The sequence below is a fragment of the Schistocerca americana genome, chromosome 1, assembly GCF_021461395.2.
Source record: "Schistocerca americana isolate TAMUIC-IGC-003095 chromosome 1, iqSchAmer2.1, whole genome shotgun sequence".
NCBI lineage: Eukaryota > Metazoa > Arthropoda > Insecta > Orthoptera > Acrididae > Schistocerca > Schistocerca americana.
The window spans coordinates 750,363,887-750,379,994 of NC_060119.1; the positions used below are offsets into that span (position 1 = coordinate 750,363,887).

The 16,108-nt window shown below is 44.9% G+C and overlaps 1 protein-coding gene across 1 annotated transcript in view; it reads right to left on the reverse strand.

The window, feature by feature from the left end:
* The window catches only part of LOC124594023 (follistatin-related protein 5-like), a 227,429-nt gene that overhangs the window by 171,980 nt on the left and 39,341 nt on the right, over positions 1–16,108 (reverse strand). The window contains exon 4 of the mRNA XM_047132378.1: positions 3,935–4,079. Within this exon, the coding sequence (XP_046988334.1) occupies positions 3,935–4,079 (145 nt within the window). The remainder of the gene's footprint in view (positions 1–3,934; positions 4,080–16,108) is intronic.

The window sequence follows — 16,108 nt, forward strand, 5'->3', positions numbered from 1 at the left end:
TCGTTCAAGATCGCGTCGCAGCGTGTTTAAGTGATAAAGGTAAATACAGCGTACGACTTCTAGTATAACAGTGCCAAAGTCGTGATTTCTCTCTTGTCACTTCTTTTCTATAAACTGTTTCAATGGCGTTTTCTAACAGTTTCCATGAACTGTGGATATAACTTCACATAATTAAACAAACTACCATTGTGGTTAATTCAACGTGGTGCCAGTGACTGCCTGATGTGGCTTGTGTTGTTCAATAGCTCTCGAACAATGTTCTTTTCTGAACTTAAATTGGTTAACCTCTGATTAGCTATCAGTTTCATTTTTGGGTATGTTATTTCTCGAATTTTATCCAGTTTTATTTGTCAACGTGTTACGATGTAGTCCTGTTAATACCGCGTGTTTTATGGGCAGGACTTCACTGTGCTCCATTTCTATTTCTCAACCTTTTCCAGTAGTCCTACAGGTTCACTCATAATCATCTGCGAGCAGAATTTACGCTGTTTGACGGGTATTTCTTTTGGAATTCCGTCACATGGGGATTGTGCACTGGCCGACAGCGCAACTGATGCTTTTAGTGTACTCTTGTATCTCACTTTTCCAGTATTCATGTTCTTCTGTTCCACTCATGGAAGGTTAGTTGAATTACTGTATTCAAAAGTGATCAATGAATGTAAGACTTGAAGATTATTGTTTAGACAATGAGATTAGTGTACATGATTCATATGAACAAATATTGAGATAACGCGACTTCCATTCTTTTATTGAGACCCTGACGAAATCGATTCTTTTTTCTCAAATGAGCCCAATGAAAAATTCAATGTGCATAGAGGCGGACCCAGTAGTCTAGTACGTCAGGGCTTACAACTGACTATTACTTTTCAACAGTGTACGTGAGTAGCGGTCAGTCGGACATATAACATGTGTGGGTACCCCGATTTTATTTCTTCCCGCCTTTTGCAGAGATCAAAAGCCCGCTTTCAAAGTATTTAGCCCTTAACATCTTGGTCATCAGCGTCCATACAAGCTAGCATCTAACCATTTCCAATCTAGCCACTATCCGAATGATGAGATGATGAGGACAACACAAACACACAGTCCCCGAGCGGAGAAAATCCCCATCCCTGCCGGGAATCGAACACGGGACCCCGCGATCCTGAGGTAGCAACGCTAACCACTTGACCACGAGCTGCAGACAATATGCACTTTGAGAGTCTGAATATATCCCGTGTTTTTCTTTCTCTCTCTTTTTCTTTTGTTAATTCACTAACCATACTTAGTCACTGCTTGTATTCGACTATTAGCTGCATAACTTACCTTTTATCACGCCCATCCACCCGTGCAAAGATTAGAGTTTATCAAATTATTCATCTACAGCTACATAGAAAGTCCGCAAATCACACTTAAGTGCCTGGCGAAGTGTTCATCAAACCACCTTCATAATAACTCTCTATAATTGCACTCTCGAACAGCGCGCGGGAAAACCTAATAATTGTATCGTTCACGTCATTCTCTTATGGTGAGCATTTTTGCATTCGGATTAGGTATATGATGTTTGAAATTTCGTGAAAAGATCCCGCCGCAACGAGAAACCCCTTGGTTTTAATGACATCCACCACAAATCCTGTATGACGCCCGTGACACTCTCTCCCCTGATTCCCGATATACAGAATGCGCTGCCCTCCTTTGAACTTTCTCGATGTACTCCGGTAATACTGTCTGGTAAGGGTCTCACATGGCATACAGTACTCCAAAAGAGTACTACACTCTCTAGTAGATCTGTTACATCTTATAAGTGTTATTCCAATAAAACGCAGTCTTTATTTCGCCTACCCCACAACTTATTTTGATCTTTCCAATTTAAGTTGATCGTAACCGTAATTCCAAGGTATTTGGTCGAATTTACAGCCTTTAGATTTGATTGATTTATCGTGGAGCCGAAGTTTAACGGAGTAGTTTTAGCACTCATGTGGATGCCTCACATTTTTCATTATTTAGGGTCTATTGCCAATTTTCGCACCATACAGATATCTTCTCTTAATCGTTTAATTCTTAATATCAGTAGGTAACCCTTGTGTTTGCTTTTCGATAATGAACCTGAATATAATAATGACCACTTGTTTCTGTTATGTGTTAGATGAACCCTCCTCTCATTAATTTGTCTATGTGAATCGTGTGGTTCCCATATTGCCAGACTTCATTTGGCTACCTCTGTTAATTGTAATTCAGTAACTCATTTCGGTTCTGCAACATTTTCATTTCGCTTAATTAATTTCTATGATTCTATGGGGTCCGTCCCATATCTGTAGGACACCAGATTTCGGACTGTATGACCACAGGGCGGCTTTTCGCGTATGATGCTGTAGTATACAGAGAAGTTGCAGCATTAGAAAATTGCAGCGAAATGCAGTAAGATCTGCAGCGGATAAGCACTTGGTGCAGGGAGTGGCAACTGCCCCTTAACATAGACAAATGTAATGCATTTCGAATACATAGAAAGAAAGATCCTTTATTGTATGATTATATTATAGCGGAACCTACACTAGTAGCAGTTACTTCTGTAAAATATCTGGGAGTATGCGTACGGAACGATTTGAAGTGGAATGATCATATAAAATTAGTTGTTGGATAGGCGGGTGCCAGGTTGAGATTCTTTGGGAGAGTCCTTAGAAAATGTAGTCCGTCAACAAAGGAGGTGGCTTACAAAATACTCGTTCGACCTATACTTGAGTATTGCTCATCAGTGTGGGATCCGTATCAGCTCGGGTTGACAGAGGACGTAGAGAAGATCCAAAGAAGAGCGGCGCGTTTCGTCACAGGTTTATTTGGTAAGCGTGATAGCGTTACGGAGATGTTTAGCAAACTCAAGTAGTAGACTCTGCAAGAGAGACGCTCTGCATCGTGGTGTAGCGTGCTGTCCAGGTTTCGAGAGGCTATGTTTCTGGATGAGGTATCGAATATATTGCTTCCCCCTATTTATACCTCCCGAGGACATCACGAATGTAAATTTAGAGAGGTTCGAGGGCGCACGGAGGCTTTCCGGCAAACGTTCTTCCCGCGAACCATACGCGTCTGGAACAGGAAAGGGAGGTAATGACAGTGGCACGTTAAGTGCCCTCCACCACACACCGTTGGGTGGCTTGCGGAGTATAAACATACATGTAGAAGTAGGTGTAGGGGTATGAAAACTGCAAAATCGGCAATCCACACCATGTATAAAACGTACAAAACAGTTTCGAACTTTACACATGAGTTATGTTTCAAATATAAAATACGTAAAACCTTCGTTTCTGAAGTCATAAAACAGTAATTAAATTCATTTTATTAGTTTTCGATTAGTCACCCACAGACTATTGGAAAAGTCTCCAGAAAATATGGAATTCCGTAATATCTCTCGTTCTTAAATACTGGATGAGTATAGTGTGGGTAATTTGTGCGCATGAGTTAACCACATCAACACATACGCTCAGTTTATAACTGTAACACCTGAGCTATACTTATTATTGCGTTGACTACGACAGCATTTTAAATTTTGATATTATGTCAATAACACTAGGGAAATACGAAAAACAGAATTTTTGTTGCCATTGGAAGGTTCAAAAATGGCTCTGAGCACTATGGGACTTAACTACTGAGGCCATCAGTCCCCTAGAACTTAGAACTACTTAAACCTAACTAACCTAAGGACATCACACACATCCATGCCCGAGGCAGGATTTGAACCTGCGACCGTAGCGTTCGCGCGGTTCCAGACTGTAGCGCCTAGAACCGCTCGGCCACAACGGCCGGCGCCATTGGAAGGAATCTAAAATGGGACCAGGTGATCGTTGTAACCGTTTAGTAACCTAGATACAGAAGCCAGGCTATAACACAGCATACTAGCACCGATAAGCAGCTGGCAATGGGAGGTGAGTGAGCGGAGCGGATGGCAGGGCAGGGCGGCACTCACTGTACAGCTTGCTGAAGGCGGCGTAGAACTCGCTGAGGCTGAGCCGGCCGTCGCCGTCCGCGTCGTCGAAGGCGAGCATATGGCCCAGCTGGCAGCCGCCACTGTCGCCCGATGCCTCGAGGCCCGCCTCGTCCGAGCGGCCAGCCTACGCACACACATGTACCAAGTAACACACACACACACACACACACACACACACACACACACACACACACACATACACCTGCTCAAAAGTTCCTCATACAACAATCTAGCGCTTGTAGAAATGCCTCAAATGGCTCTGAGCACTGTGGGACTTAACATCTGAGGTCATCAGTGCCCTGGAACGTAGAACTACTTAAACCTAACTAAGCTAAGGACATCACACACACCCATAGCCGAGGCAGGATTCGAACCTACGACCGTAGCGGTCGCGCGGTTGCGGACTGAAGCGCCTAGAACCGCTCGGCCACAACTGCCGGGGCTTGTAGAGAAGAATGAGTGTTTTGAATTAGACCAGGACAGACGTTTGAAAACGTATTTGCTGGGTAGGTACGCAACAGTGTAGTCTCAGCGGGGGAAGGGGATGCTGACGTCGGATCGGCTGATATCATTTGACGTCTCTCCTACCCTTCTGACTTGGTTCGAGCCTTGTTCACGTGTCTGTTAGTTTTAGAGCAACGTGGTTGAGTACACGTTTGCAGAATACACCGACATGATTCTTCTCTATGGTGAAGGTCAAGGTACTGGAAGAGTAGCTCATTGCCGTTATCAAGATGGTTATCTACAATGTCCGATTCCATCGCATACCATTTTCGCCACAATTACGCGGCGGCTTCGAGAAACGGGTACCTTCACCGTCGGCAGGCCTGACTGTTGTCTCTAAGCAGACACCATGCTCTGTGCACATTACATCGTTCATTCCATTCAACAGAAAATTTAATTCTTCTTCACATACACTAAGGATAGAAATGTCATCGGCGAATCTTATCTTTGATAGCCTTTCACCTTGAATTTTATCCAACTCTTCAACTTTTTTTTTTTTTTTCCTTGTTTCTTCGATGTAAGGTTGAACAGAAGGGACTAAAAACTGCATCCGTTTCTTTCAACTTTTTAATTCGAGCATTTCTTATTTTTTGATCGTAGTTTTTATACATATGTATATTACCGGTCCTTCCATACAGATTACTTTTATGTTTCTGAGGATTTCAACCATCTTACTCCATTTTACATTGACGGACGCTTTCTCTGGGTCGAAAAATCCAATGAGCCTCTATTGGTTTTTTTCTTCATACTAGCTGCCATTATCAAGCAAGCACAACGTCAGAACTTCCTTTCTCTACTAAAGCCAAACTGGTCGACACTTAACAGATCCCAAATTTTCTTTTCCGCAACTCTGGTTGTCATTTCTGTAAGCAGCTTGGTTGATTGAGATGTTAAGTTTATTATGCGATAGTTCTCCTCCGTATCTGCCATTGCTATTTTCGGAACTGAGTGGATGATGTTTTCCCCGAAGTCTGACGGTACGTCTCATAATATTTTCTACACAATTACTTGAATAGTCGTTCTATTGCTCTTTCCATAAATTGTTTTAGAAACTCCGATTGACTGTTATCTATCCCACAGATATTTTAAATTCTGACTCTCATACTGCGTTCCTTATGTCTTCCGTGTCAACTCGAATTTCTTCATCAGTCACGTTATCAGACAAAGCTTCCTCTTCACAGCAGCACACACTGTACTCTTTCCACCTACCCACTCTCTCCTATGACAACGTAAGTTATATTGCAATCTAAATGGTACCACCTCTGTTTATAATTTCGAGGTTGTTTTGTCTGTTGTGTGTGCCGATTCTTCACAATTTTCCGGCAGCCATTTCGTCTTGGCTGCCCTGTTTTGCTATTTACTTCAATCTTAAGGGATTTATGGAGCAGTATTTCTATCTTATCCTCAGAATTTTGGTGCTTCATTCTTTCATCGATCAGCTACACACGGTTTCCCCGCAGTTACGTTCCTTGTACAATTTTTTTTTCTGTACAGCATCTGTGATTGTTCTTTTTTTTGGAGATGTCCTTCCCTCTTTAAACTGAAGTGCCCACTTGCCCACTGTGGGATTACTTAACCGCAGTACCCAAATCGTTAGTGAAGTTAAAACGCGACTCATAATTTCTGAGTGCTTTAGTACCCCACTTCCTTCCACATTCATTCTTCCATACGATTCTCTTGAACTGTATTCTATTCTTCATATTATTTAATTGTAATCTCATTCTATAACTGTTCATGGTACGCTTTACAATCCAATGTCTCATTCGGAAACTGTGTCTTACCATGATGTTATCCAGATGGAATCTTTAAGTGTCTTTGGTTCTTTTCCAAGTTTACATCCTCTTCTTGCTTTTCTTGAACAGAATATTCGCTGCTATCCGAAATGTATTGCAGAATTCAATTAGTGTTCGTCCTCTCTCATTTCTATTTACAAGCCCATACTCTCCCTTAACTCCTCCTGCTGTTCCTTTCCCTACAATCGGGTTCCGATCCCCAATCCTTATTTGATTTTCATCTCCATTTTCATACTGAATTGCACGTTCAATAATCTCATATTCTTGTTCTATCTCATCTTCTACTTGCGACTTCGGCATTTAAAGGTGAACTATCGTTGTTAGCCTTGGTTTGCTGTTTAATCTGATGAGAACAACCCTGACGTAGAACTCTTTAGGCAAGCTCACTCTCTTTCCTACTTCTGACACTCCATGCTGTTTCTTTGAATGTTGTCCCTTCCTTGCTAATTACATATTTTTCCCATGGTCACCTCCACTCTATATTCCCCTCCCGGCAGTCCGAATAGGGAACTAATTGGAAATCTTCTGTCACTGGAGAGTTCATCACGACTCTGTTTCAATTACGGGCCTGCTGTCCCTTGACTACACATGATAGGTCTTTCATGCAATTGTTCCCGATGCCTTCTGGTTTTCATGCCATTGTTATTTGCTGATGCTTCATCCATCTAGGGACTGTATCCGATCCCAAGGGAAAGAGAGTGAGCTGAACATGTGTTCGCTTCTCCACCTGCTATGAGAAGGCCATTAGCACAATGAGGGTGACTTCCTACGTTAGAAGCCTTCGGTCTCCATTGTTGATGATTTTCAATCGATTTAAGCAGTAGCTGGGGTCGCATTCCAGCTCTAAAAGGAATCGCTCGTTAGTCAAAGACGATAACCCCATTTTTTTTTACACTTACCACATTTTTACGTCCTTCTTACTGCCTTTTTGTTCCAAATTACAGTTGCTTCTCAGAAAAATAAAAAAAACACCATCGGTGTTAATGTTACATGGCACCGCCACTTTCATACTTGCCAAACAAAAAACAAGAATTTTATCCCTTTTTCAGTCGTTTCCTGCAACTATTATTTTTACTTGAAAAAAGTCCAAAGGGCCACAAAAATGAAACAAATTGTGAAACAATATACCTGAAAAGGGGCCATGACCACAAGGACCGGCTAACTCAACCGGTACTTTGACGACGAAGTACAAAGTTCAACATACTGACGAATAAATCGCGATACCGTAGCAGGCGCAAACTCTTCCATTATGTAGTGGTCATATACTGGCTGAAGGCAAGTGAGTTCTGTAGTGTCACCGCCAGACACCACACATCCTAGGTGGTAGCATTTAAATCGGCCGCGGTCCGTTAGAATACGTCGGATCCGCGTGTCACCACTATCAGTGATTGCAGACCGAGCGCCGCCACACGGCAGGTCTAGTCTAGAGAGACTCCGTAGCACTCGCCCCAGTTGTACAGCCGACTTTGCTAACGATGGTTCACTGTTTACATACGCTCTCATTTGCAGAGACGACAGTTTAGCATAACCTTGAGCTACGTCATTTGCTACGACCTAGCAAGGCGCCATATTCTTCAAGAATGTATTCTGAACAGATAATATTGTGAATCATGTACGGTCAAGAGCGACGTTCATCATTAATGGATTAAAGTTATCAAACTAATTCCGTCCGCTTTCTGAATTCTAATTCCTCGTCATGTTCCAGACCTCACGTCAGTATAGTCCTTCCTTCCTCACGCCAGCCTGCGTGAGCTAAAACGTGTGCATATCGGCCTCCGCTAGTAACACGGTGTTCGCTCTTCTGCCAACACAACCAGTTCGTATCGCCTTCTCCATCTACAATGTAGTGAACATAGTGCCCCAATAGCATGCAGTTGTATTTTACTTAAACCTCAGAAAGCGGGAGGAATCTGGACACAACGTGACATCAGCCATAAAGGCAGTCTCAATGGATCGAGTTACAAACGCTAACTGTTTTTAAGCCAGTACCAGTTCAGTTAGTGACACTGACAGGTAAATCTATGTTGTAAAGTATCTGTGACGGGACAGCCACCTCATTCAGACAGCGACCTCATCAATACGTGACACTAAGCCCAATTCGTAATTAACGCTCATTGGAGGTGATCAAATTGGACACCATTTGCTAGTATGCGGACCAAACCGCCAGTAGTAGAGCAGGAAACCTAAAAGTTTTAAGCGACTCCCGTTTAAAAGGTGCCATACACTCAATCCCTCTCCTGCGCATTAACAAAAATGTGCAAGTAAGATGCTGACTCTGTAGGATATCAGATCGAAAATGACTGAAAGCAACGTAATTCGCGGACATGTTTTAACTGAAATCCGGCCCCTGTGGCCGAGCAGTTCTAGGCGCTTCAGTCCAGAACAGCGTTGCTGCTGCGGTCACAGGTTCGAATCCTGCCTCGGGCATGGATGTGTGTGATGTCCTTAGGTTAGTTAGGTTTAAGTTGTTCTACGTCTAGGAGACTGATGACCTCAGATGTTAAGTCTCATAGTGCTTAGAACCATTTGAACCCTTTTTAACGGAAATTTCAATCGATCAATATCGGCAGGGAGATCAAGACTGCCCTGCTGCAGACGGGAAAGTAACCGAGACGTGAATGTGTCGACTGCGTGAGAGATAGTCAACACGATGCGCCGAACAAATAACACAGACGCTTCCCCTTGAGTATCAGGAAGTACCAAATCTGCCTAGCGAATGTTTACACGCAGATACCTCTTATCATAATCGAAAATGTGATGATCCCATAAAAAGCGACTAGACGACGGTTTTAGTTTCCTAGTAGTCATTGCAGGAAGGGAAAATATCTCAACCATGTAGAACTTTATAAAGCAGGTTAAGGGAACGCCGTTCCACCACTGCTCCTTGTATCTTCTTCTTAACTGACTTACAATTAATTGTAGCCAATTGAAGTTTAGATATATCAATTATAACTCCCAGGGATTGACCACTGACACCCATGAAGTGATAGCGTTACCACAACCCCGTCATTTCATTAACCGACATTTGCCTTCGTTGATGCGGGCACCAGATGCAAGGCAAAAGACAACAAACGTAGCCTTGAGCAATGGAACCTTAGCAGGAGAACAGAGTAACACCATCACATCTTCCGCGCGTGTATACATGAATGCATCGAGAGTCTCTTGCTCAAGAGAATCCATCTTTGCAACTCAGCGACAATTCTTCGAAGCAGCGGCTCAAGTGGTACAACAAATAAATACACTGGAAGTGGACTTCCCCGAAGAAAACCCCTAGGAATGGTAATCTGGGTGTTAGTTGGCCACTGACAGTCTCCGAGACTTGGATGCCCATAAACAAATTAAACAAGAACCTGTACGCTTCGATTATGAACGCAACGGCTTCCAGTACCTGCAACAGGAAGCCATGGCTCAGCCAGTGGAAAGTCTCGTCAAAATTCAAAAAAGCTGGAGCACCAGGAACAGTAGCAACAGTGGCCACCGATATAGCATCAGGACATTCAGCTACCACGGTCAGAGCAGTATGGCCGGTAATACAACTCTGATTGTCAGAAACGCAGACAGATGGCTATTCATCGCCCTCGTCAGTCTTATAATCATAATTCAATAATGTAATCTGATGAATTTATCATTTGCTACCCGACCACAACTTTCAAGAATTAACACAATTTTTCGAACTGTAAACGAGTCGAGCGCAAACACTCCTATCAACATTTAGCTCAAAGGCATTATAAACGGAGTACTCGACATAGACCAAAAACGCACATAAAACTCCTTTGGCAGACCATTCAGTCCTAACGACTTACGTTAAAGCACTCCTATAGTAAGGACATCGTCCGACAGAATAGCACAAAACACTTTGCATTATGAGCAAGTGAAAGTCTAACTTCCAGAGCCCGTGCAAATAAATCGGATGTCATATCGGCAGAAACGGGTACCTGATACAGCCCAACACAGAACTGATGTAGAGCGTTCAATATGTCTTTCTCTTCCGTCACTACACTGACGTCCTCACTTTTGACAGACGTGATACAAGCTCCTCGACAATGAGTCTGATATCGAATCAGACGATACAGAGAAATCAGTTCATCCACTATCTCGGCACACTGTTTGGGGCGCATCCTTAACTCTTCCATTTGTTCCTTCAATAGTAATAACTGGACCTGTAAACGCCTGAAGTCTGAAATCCGTAGAAGAGTCTGATGAGCACTTTCCTAAAGGTCACATAAGACAGAGTAGTAAAATTCTTGCGCTCGCCGAAATTCCCGTGCTCTGTCAATGCTGAATCGTCTCAAAATCGTATCAACGTTTGTCGGGGCCGTGGATTTGCCAGCTGAACCCACCATTCCAAATTGGAGGCGTATCTCGCAGTTGAACGGAGACTAGTCACACACTTCCGGGAACACCTCCACGTGCACCCAAATCAGCATTCAGTGTGATTTAAATTAATAGCCACTGCACAATGGTTCTTGAAGCTAGCGGGGATGTCATCGAGAGTCGAAATCATATCACGCATCCGATCAATAAATAAAATTAGTTAAGTCTGCTGCTATATGCAACAGTAAAAGAGGTAAATATAACAATAGTCGGGTATTTACAGACGGATACGTCAGCAGTTTCCAGGAACGATCTAAATCTTTCAATTCCCAATGGAAATTAGAACTGGACGACTGCTCTAGAGAACGCAACGCACAGTTAAAATCAGCTCCTATCAGAATACTCTGTGAAGCTTAATGTAACAATTAGACCACCTCTTCCATATAAAATCGGGAACGGCCCGAAGTGCGCCCAGTACAGGACTGTACGAAAATCAGAATCAAGGTCAGGTAACAAATGTACGTCCTACACTTCTACCGTTGTCAAGAAGCTTAATCCCTTACATAGGAATGCCCTCTGTAGAAAACAAGGCAGTCCTCTGGGAACATTCTGTGGACACATTAAGCATAGTCAGTAAACCAGGCAGAGGAAATGAATGAAATGCATTTATTGTGGCAATACGACATGTGAACACGAATCATAGATAAAATTCCGCAGTGAAACTAGCTGAATTTCCAATCCCACCTAATTGTCATTCAAAGAAAGAAACTTACAAGGCTACATATTTTAACAACTAGAAATAGAATTCGATCTGCTGACCAACTGAAATACGTTATTACTGTACGTCAAGAGCAATTACTGAGTCAGTAGACGAATCAGAGGGTGAGGGATAGAACCCCCGCCTCTGATATCTTCATGTGTGTTCTTTTTGAGCCACGGTGCGGTCAGGTAGGACGCGTTGTTTGCTGCGACTATGAGACAATACGGCATCAGTGGGCGTGGGCGGTTCTTAAACATTAAGCATGTTAGGTGACAAACAAGAAGCCTCAGAGGTCCACCCTGCGGCATGGGGTCCATGCAGTTAACATCGACGTACAAAAGAGGTGACAGGCTTCGAAACATCTGGATCTGGCCACCAGTCACCTCCTTGGGATCAACAACAGTAGGCTGTTCCAGCGTCAAGCAAACAGTTAAATTTACGGTTGCCGCAATTTGCAGCTGTTGAATCATTGGAACACTAAAAGGCTCAGCGACTTCCTCACCTTTGGGTGGTTCAGGAGGGGTTACATCTACAGTCGGAGGAATGCTAGGAAAAGCACTAAAGTCCTCAGCAGCTGTTTTCGCACCATCGACACCATCAGGAAAGCAGGACTCAGCACTACAAGATATACCAACCGACAAACTTGATTTAGGAAGGTGAGGGTAAAGAGTATACGTATGTGACTCATCACCATCCTGCATACGACGTGTCTCGATTGCCAGCTTTTTAGGATCGTGCTGCAAGGGTATAGGCGAAAAATCGGGAACAGAAAGCTGCGCGTCCAACTGTTATTCTACTGCACCCGGGGAAGAAGTGCCTCAACCCTCGTTAGCAGTAGAACGCAGATCAGCTAACGTCGATTACTGACGTTCTTCGGATGAGATCTTCAATACAAATACCACCGTGGGAAATTAGATCTGAGATGGCCACTTTCTTCGCAGAGAAATCACGACCCCACTTGACCGCTTTACGTTATATGAACGCGGTAATCAGAAACTTGTAGATGGGCTGGAATGTTATGTGTGACTACCACCAGCGTTCAACGAATTTCGTAATAGCATTGCAACCGGTGTTGAGTGGACCAGCGTTCGCACCCCATAAGAGAGAAAGACCTCCTTAAGTAAACTGTCGTCAAATCCACCGGAAGACAGAATACTCTGACAATTATAGTCAGGTTTTGCAATAACCTCGGTTCCGAGAGTTACGGAACCTGCACAGAAAATTGGTATAGAGATCAATATAAACATCATTTACGCCCTTTTTATTGCTCATGAAAACCACACATTGTATGTTCTACCACCACACAGCGAGACCTTCATAGGTGGTGGTCCAGATTGCGGTACACACCGGAACCTCTAATACCCAGTAGCACGTCCTCTTGCATTAATGTATGCCTGTATTCGTCGTGGCATACTATCCAAAAGCTGATCAACGTACTGTTGGTCCAGATTGTCTCACTCCTCAATGGCGTTTCGGCGTATATCACTCAGAGTTGTTGGTGGGTTACATCGTCCATAAACAATCCATTTCAATCTATCCCAGGCATGTTCGATAGGGTTCATGTCTGGAGAACATGTTGACCACTCTGGTCGACCGATGTCGTTATCCTGAAGGAAGTCATTTACAGCATGTGCACGATGGAGGCGCGAATTGTCGGCCATAAAGACGAATGCCTAGCCAATGTGCTGCCGATATGGTTGCACTATCGGTCGAAGGATGGCATTCAGGTATCGTTCAACCACTACAACGGCTTCCATAACCACCAGCGGCGTACGTCGGCCCCACGTAATGCCATACATCAGGAACCCCCACCTTACTACACACGCTGGACAGTGTGTCTAAGACGTTCTGCCCGACGGGGTCGCCTCCAAACACGACTCCGACGATTGTGTGGTTGAAGGTATATGCTACACTCATACACTCCTGGAAATTGAAATAAGAACACCGTGAATTCATTGTCCCAGGAAGGGGAAACTTTATTGACACATTCCTGGGGTCAGATACATCACATTATCACACTGACAGACCCACAGGCACATAGACACAGGCAACAGAGCATGCACAATGTCGGCACTAGTACAGTGTATATCCACCTTTCGCAGCAATGCAGGCTGCTATTCTCCCATGGAGATGATCGTAGAGATGCTGGATGTAGTCCTGTGGAACGGCTTGCCATGCCATTTCCACCTGGCGCCTCAGTTGGACCAGCGTTCGTGCTGGACGTGCAGACCGCGTGAGACGACGCTGCATCCAGTCCCAAACATGCTCAATGGGGGACAGATCCGGAGATCTTGCTGGCCAGGGTAGTTGACTTACACCTTCTAGAGCACGTTGGGTGGCACGGGATACATGCGGACGTGCATTGTCCTGTTGGAACAGCAAGTTCCCTTGCCGGTCTAGGAATGGTAGAACGATGGGTTCGATGACGGTTTGGATGTACCGTGCACTATTCAGTGTCCCCTCGACGATCACCAGTGGTGTACGGCCAGTGTAGGAGATCGCTCCCCACACCATGATGCCGGGTGTTGGCCCTGTGTGCCTCGGTCGTATGCAGTCCTGATTGTGGCGCTCACCTGCACGGCGCCAAACACGCATACGACCATCATTGGCACCAAGGCAGAAGCGACTCTCATCGCTGAAGACGACACGTCTCCATTCGTACCTCCATTCACGCCTGTCGCGACACCACTGGAGGCGGGCTGCACGATGTTGGGGCGTGAGCGGAAGACGGCCTAACGGTGTGCGGGACCGTAGCCCAGCTTCATGGAGACGGTTGCGAATGGTCCTCGCCGATACCCCAGGAGCAACAGTGTCCCTAATTTGCTGGGAAGTGACGGTGCGGTCCCCTACGGCACTGCGTAGGATCCTACGGTCTTGGCGTGCATCCGTGCGTCGCTGCGGTCTGGTCCCAGGTCGACGGGCACGTGCACCTTCCGCCGACCACTGGCGACAACATCGATGTACTGTGGAGACCTCACGCCCCACGTGTTGAGCAATTCGGCGGTACGTCCACCCGGCCTCCCGCATGCACACTATACGCCCTCGCTCAAAGTCCGTCAACTGCACATACGGTTCACGTCCACGCTGTCGCGGCATGCTACCAGTGTTAAAGACTGCGATGGAGCTCCGTATGCCACGGCAAACTGGCTGACACTGACGGCGGCGGTGCACAAATGCTGCGCAGCTAGCGCCATTCGACGGCCAACACCGCGGTTCCTGGTGTGTCCGCTGTGCCGTGCGTGTGATACTTGCTTGTACAGCCCTCTCGCAGTGCCCGGAGCAAGTATGGTGGGTCTGACACACCGGTGTCAATGTGTTCTTTTTTCCATTTCCAGGAGTGTATAAGCGACACTCATCGGTGAAGAGAACGTGACGCCAATCCTGACCGGTCTATTCGGCACGTTGTTGGGTCCATCTTTACAGCGCAGCATGGTGTCGTGATAGCAAACATGGACCTCGCCATGGACGACGGAAGCGAAGTTGCGCGTCATGCAGCCTATTGCGCACAGTTTTGGTGATAACGCGACGTCCTGTGGCTGCACGAAAAGCATTATTCAACATGGAGGCGGTGCTGTGAGGGCTGCTCCGAGCGATAATCCGTAGGTAGCGGTCATCCACTGCAGCAGTAGATCTTGGGAGGCCTGAGCAATGCATGTAATCGACAGTTCCTGTCTCTCTGTATTTCCTCCATGTCGGAACAACATCGCTTTGGTTCACCACGAGACGCCTGGACACTTCCCTTGTTGAGAGCCCTTCCTGGCACAAATGAATAATGTGGACGCCATCGAATCGCGTTACTGACAGTGTAGGCATGGTTGAACTATAGACAACACGAGCAGTGTTCCTCCTTCCTGGTGGAATAACTGGAACTGACCGGCTGTCGGACCGCCTCCGTGGAATAGGCGCTGCTCATGCATGGTTGTTTACATTTTTGGGTGGGTTTAGTGTCACCTCTGAACAGTCAAGGGACTGTGTCTGTGGTACAATATCCACAGTCAACGTCTATCATCAGAAGTTCTGGTAACCGGGGTGATGCACAACTTTTTTTGATGTGTGTGTAATCCATTTCCATGTTGGAGAGAATCACCATTTTGGTGAAACCTTCACATGTTCAAAGAGAATTTGAGAACCATGATGCAACAGCAACCTATTTGCTTGTAGTGGTTCCATAAATTCAACGAAAATACGTAGTTACCAGAATCAAAATAGGCAATAAAAACCCGATCAGGTGTTAGAAGAATGGTACCAACGAGCCAGTCATGAATCTCCAAAGTTGCGTGCTGTACGAACGATTGGATTTATCGAAATTGAAGTTGAATCTGTCTGTTCTCGGAATACACTTGGAACCTCATTTCTCCAAGTGTTAAATTTTGTCAATTGTCCACCGACGGTACTTTCCTGCGTATAACTAAGTCATCGAACAATGTGATATTACTGATGATCTTAACTGGTAAGTAGTTCATGTACATTAAAAACATTAGGGGAGCTACGTTTTCTTGGGATCCGATATTAGTTTTGCTTTTACAGAATATTTACCGTCCAGTATAATGCGTTGAGTGCTGTAAGTCAAATATTTACAGAATCAAATACATATCCGGGAAGATACTCAGTATGACGAATCTTCGTTAATAGTCGACAATGTTGTACAGTGTAATCTAAGTAATTCCGGAAGACGGAATCTTTCTTTTAACCTGAATTTACCTCCTGCAATACACTGGGGTGACAAAAATCATTGGATACCTTCTAATATTGTGTCGGATCTCCTCTTGCCCGGCGTAGTGC